The sequence below is a fragment of the Tachysurus vachellii genome, chromosome 7 (genome assembly GCF_030014155.1).
Source record: "Tachysurus vachellii isolate PV-2020 chromosome 7, HZAU_Pvac_v1, whole genome shotgun sequence".
Lineage (NCBI taxonomy): Eukaryota > Metazoa > Chordata > Actinopteri > Siluriformes > Bagridae > Tachysurus > Tachysurus vachellii.
The window spans coordinates 2,285,719-2,290,192 of NC_083466.1; the positions used below are offsets into that span (position 1 = coordinate 2,285,719).

At 44.4% G+C, this 4,474-nt stretch overlaps 1 protein-coding gene across 1 annotated transcript; it reads left to right on the forward strand.

Annotated features, from left to right (window-relative positions):
- The first annotated feature begins 460 nt into the window (after positions 1–460).
- Positions 461–3,851, forward strand: zgc:153115 (uncharacterized protein LOC768186 homolog). Its single transcript, XM_060873857.1, has 2 exons — positions 461–1,326; positions 3,118–3,851. Exons 1-2 carry the CDS (start codon positions 813–815, stop codon positions 3,372–3,374), a joined length of 771 nt encoding a protein of 256 aa, XP_060729840.1. The 5' UTR covers positions 461–812; the 3' UTR covers positions 3,375–3,851.
- The last annotated feature ends 623 nt before the right edge of the window (positions 3,852–4,474 follow it).

Below are 4,474 nucleotides of genomic sequence, written 5' to 3' on the forward strand. Positions count from 1 at the left end.
GAACTTAAGCACCTCTGCTATGGTGGAGAAAAATTATAACATTATAGTAGTTTATTGGTCCTGGTTAATACTATATATATATATATATATATATATATATATATATATATATATATATATATATATATATATGTCAGTGATCCACGCCACATTTTGCTTGTGATTACGTTGTAAACGTTAACGGGACACCTTGGGGTCACATGAGTGTGTTAAGAACAGTACTGAGACACAGGAAACATGAGTTTCACGAGTAAAAACGCACAAACTTTTTCTGTTAAAGCGCTGACTCATGAGGCAGCTCGGCATCTGCTTTCCGTTTCAGACACACCCACCCCTGTTGTCTCGGTTCGCTCCACGCCCTCGGTTGCGTCACTCTTAACGTCACGTGCCTCTAGTTTCCTCCTGCGTTTTGTGTGTGAGTGAGTGTGTATATGTGTGTGTGTGAGTGAGAGGGGTGTGTGTGAGTGTGAGTGTGAGGGAGGGGGGTGTGGCCTGCACTTCCACCGGCTTTACCGCACTCACGCACAATGAGACAACGAGTCGGTGATGTAGGACACCACGTTGGGGCTTAAGGGACACAGGCACGCGCTGGTGGTACCGAGTTTCCTGCGTTTTCTTTTTAACAAGTTGGATGTGAATTTTTTTCATTCGGATCGCGTTCATATGGACCGCGTTTAAGGTCCAGAGTAGTTTTTTTTTGTTTTGTTTTGTTTTTTTATATATAGGAACCGGGGTGGGAACCGAGACCTCGTCCGCGCGCGCGCCCCTTGCGCTTTGTTGTTTCGGCGTGGAAATACGATACGCGCGAGACCATGTCTGCGTTCGCCGACTCCGATTATCTCGCCGCCGAGTGTCTGGTGTCGATCTCGAGCGGTCCCGTGCTTCACCGGACCAGGGCCCTGGCTCACGGCGAGGCGGACGGCTCGAGCGAGGACAGGGAGGTGCGCGAGACCCTAAGGCTCGAGGGCGCGGGCGAGGAGGCCGACGTAGTCCTCGCGGACACGCACGCGGCGTTCCGGCCCATGTCCGCCCACTCAGAGAGCAGCAGCAGCTCGTCGTCGAGCTCGTGCGGTGAGAGCGGCTATGCCACCCTGTGCGACTCGGGCACCGCGACCCCGACCATGACCCCCACCGGTACCCCGGTTCCGGGACAGACAAACCGCAACGCCCCCCAGCAGATGTGGGTAGAAGCAGCAGGAGGAGGAGGAGGAGGAGGAGGAGGAGCCCCGCGCTCTCCCTCTAAACGCCACCCTTGCACTTTCGACGGATGTGACCGAGTGTACGGCAAATCATCGCACCTGAAGGCGCACATCAGGACGCACACAGGTGAGGGCCGACACCGAACCGACACTGAACCGATTCTCAAACAGAATTAATACTAAATAACCAGGTTTTGTCTACAGTCTTAAAATTGCTTCTCACTTATTCATTTAGACTATTAATTCTTATTTTTTTTTTGTTGTTTTTTTTTTTTTTTTTTTTTTTTTTTTTTATCTGATTGGTAATTCAATGGTGATGCATTAATTTGAAACTTTTGTCTGTGTTGTTTACTCTTTAAAAAAAAAAACGCATGCTGTTTACTTTTTTAACCCGTCATGGCGGACAAGGGTTACACCAGGGTCATGGTTTTTAAACGCATAATAATTCAAAATGAAGCCCGATCTCCAATGCATTATGTCACGAACAAAGACTTTTACCACTTTTATATGTTTCATAACGTCCTGGTTGATGCAATCAACTCTTTAACAAGTCTGTTGTCTAACACACACGAGGTCGTGCGTCATGCAATGCACTGGGATGCATCATTACAGTGCGTTAATTGTTTTGGCTCGCGCTCCCTCCCTCCCTCCCTCACTGAGGGGGGGGAAAAACAGTTAGCTAAGAAGGCCACACCCCTTTAATTATTTTTTTTAATTAGTTGTACTACTTAGTTATTTTTATAAATTCTTTCTCTCAGGTGATGGTTATGTGCCATGTGGTTACCTTAACAAGGAGAAAGAAAAAGAAACCCTAAAGGGATAAAAGCTAACTTTTGCTGTTGTCTCTGGAAAACAAAAAAGCACAACAGCTTTGTTCCTGTCATACCATTTTTTTTTTTTTTTTTTTCAGTGATTCTGAACATCCTATTAATGAGAAATCAAATGTAGATAAAGTGCAGATGTTGGTTTTGCTATACACTTGAGATGTTTGGTTTACAGATGACATCATATTTAAACCTAGATTTGTTAAAGAACTTACCACATGGTGCCTTTTGGTATAAATCCACCGATTTTATAACGTGATCAAAAATACTGGAACGTGGCTTACGAGGGTTTCTCGTTGCGTGTGTGTGTCCTACTAGACTGATTGTTTAAACAAATAATACTTCTGAATATCTACCGTAATTTGATCGAACCCATTGCGGATGCATCAGGCATAGTACAATACATAATACAACAATTTGAAGTGTCCTAAGAAAGGAACCCCCGGTGAATTAACAACCAGACATCGAACTGGTCAGCCCAGTAATACAACAGCAGTTGATGATAATCGTTGGAAGAGCTGTGAAGAAAAACCATACAGAGCAGGGGTGAAGGTATCCGTCCTACCCTTAAGTTGCAAAACTCTCATCAGGAGTAATACTTGGAAGGCCAGAGTGGAAATCGTAAAGAAATACAGCGATAAGCCATAAAAGTTCCGGAACCAAGTTTAAAATCTAGCAGAGTGATGGAAACGCCAAAGTGTGGAGAAAGACCAGATCCGCTCATGATCCAAAACATGAACTCATGGATGGAACACATGATGGGAGCAGCAGAATAAATTCAGAAGTCTACACAAACAAATTGTCTGCCAATTTACACACAAATGCATTCGAATCGATCAAAGAGGAACATCATCATGTAGCAAGACAAGGATCCAAAAACACTCTGCAAACACAATAAAGAACTTTAATGGAAGATTCTAGTCTGGCCTAGTCAATAACCAGACCTTTAAACAATTGACCATGCATTTAATTTAAGACTACACACTCCTATACTTTTGGTCTAAAGGTTCCAAGTTTAAAGCTGTTTAAGATGTCTAGATGTAAGGGTAACGACATGATGTTTTAACGTCTGGTATGTTTTGTATGTGTTGCAGGTGAGAGGCCGTTCCCTTGCACCTGGGCCAACTGCGAGAAGAAATTTGCTCGCTCGGACGAGCTGGCCCGGCACTTGCGTACTCACACTGGTGAGAAGCGCTTCCAGTGCCCGCTTTGTGCCAAACGATTCATGCGCAGTGACCACCTGATCAAGCATGCACGCCGCCACCCCGACTTCCACCCATCCATGATCGGACGCCGGGGCCACGGCTCGCCCCAGGGTCAAGGGTCATCTATCAGTGCACAGTCGCAGTAAACCAGCAGCATCCATTTCGCAAACCAAACCCAGTCAAACACTTTTTTTACACATAAGCCACCTGTCTGAGCGCCAAGTTTTCACTTCCTTCAAATCCCGTCGCCTCGTCTTCCTTCAAAGTCCGGTTGTGAGGTTGATTTGCCTCAACGCCAGAATCCTGGTGCAATTGTATCATCCAACACGTGATGCCAAGTCTGCTGCAAGAATTCCGTGTATCGTAGAGCCATTTAGCTCTCCAAGCTTCTCTCTTGCCACAAGCACAACATGCTATTCCTTCCAGACAGCGAAGCTATTTCGGGTTAACAAGATGGCCGCCCACAACGCAGCACAATCCTCGCTCTCAGATTCTTCCGTTGTTTCTGAAAGTCTTAGCCTTAGTTACATCACTTCTCAGTCATTTTTGAGATGTCCTTTTCTCTTTTCTGGTTTATGGGTGTGGATGTTAGGCCCCCCCTATTAAACAGACACTGTTTGAAATGACTGTCATTACAATTTCGTTCTGCGTTCCAATACTGTTTTTAATACAGCCTTATTGGCATTTCCTGCATCACAACACCACACAAAATACACCCAACCTTTAGTAGGAAGCTTCCTGTATTTGTAGTGAATATCAGACAGCTTTTTAACTAGTTAACTATCTAAGCCTGCTATCTAGCTGGCTTGTGCGCTTAAACAGCTGGATTGTTAAATAGCTTTATTTGCTAAAGCTATACAGGTATGATGGAATGTCTTTAATCTGTAGAATGGAATTTCAAGAAACACGCTTGTGGACACCCCAGGTAATATCTTTCTCTGACTTTAGAGCCTGAAGCTCTAAAGGTTTAATTAAAAAAAAAAAAAAAAAATGGCCCTAATGAAGCTTGGAATACCCCTGAAAACGGTGAGCTTTTCAAGCCGTAATAAACAAGGGTGTACTATAAACAGTACTGGAATGCAGTCTTAAATGGACCACATCATCTCTTCACATGGTGCTCTATTTACAGTTCTTCTGTAACATTAAAAAAAAATATATACCTGTAACTCTGTGGTCAATCACACGTGACTCACAAAATGTCCGTTGTAGCTTGGTTTACATTGAATTGCGCCACTGTGCATGGGGC

Coding starts and splice junctions, on each gene's coding strand:
- zgc:153115 (XM_060873857.1), top strand. CDS start 813: ATGTCTGCGTTCGCCGACTCCGATTATCTCGCCGCCGAGTGTCTGGTG. Junction 1,327..3,117: donor GCACATCAGGACGCACACAG/GTGAGGGCCGAC, acceptor TATGTGTTGCAG/GTGAGAGGCCGTTCCCTTGC.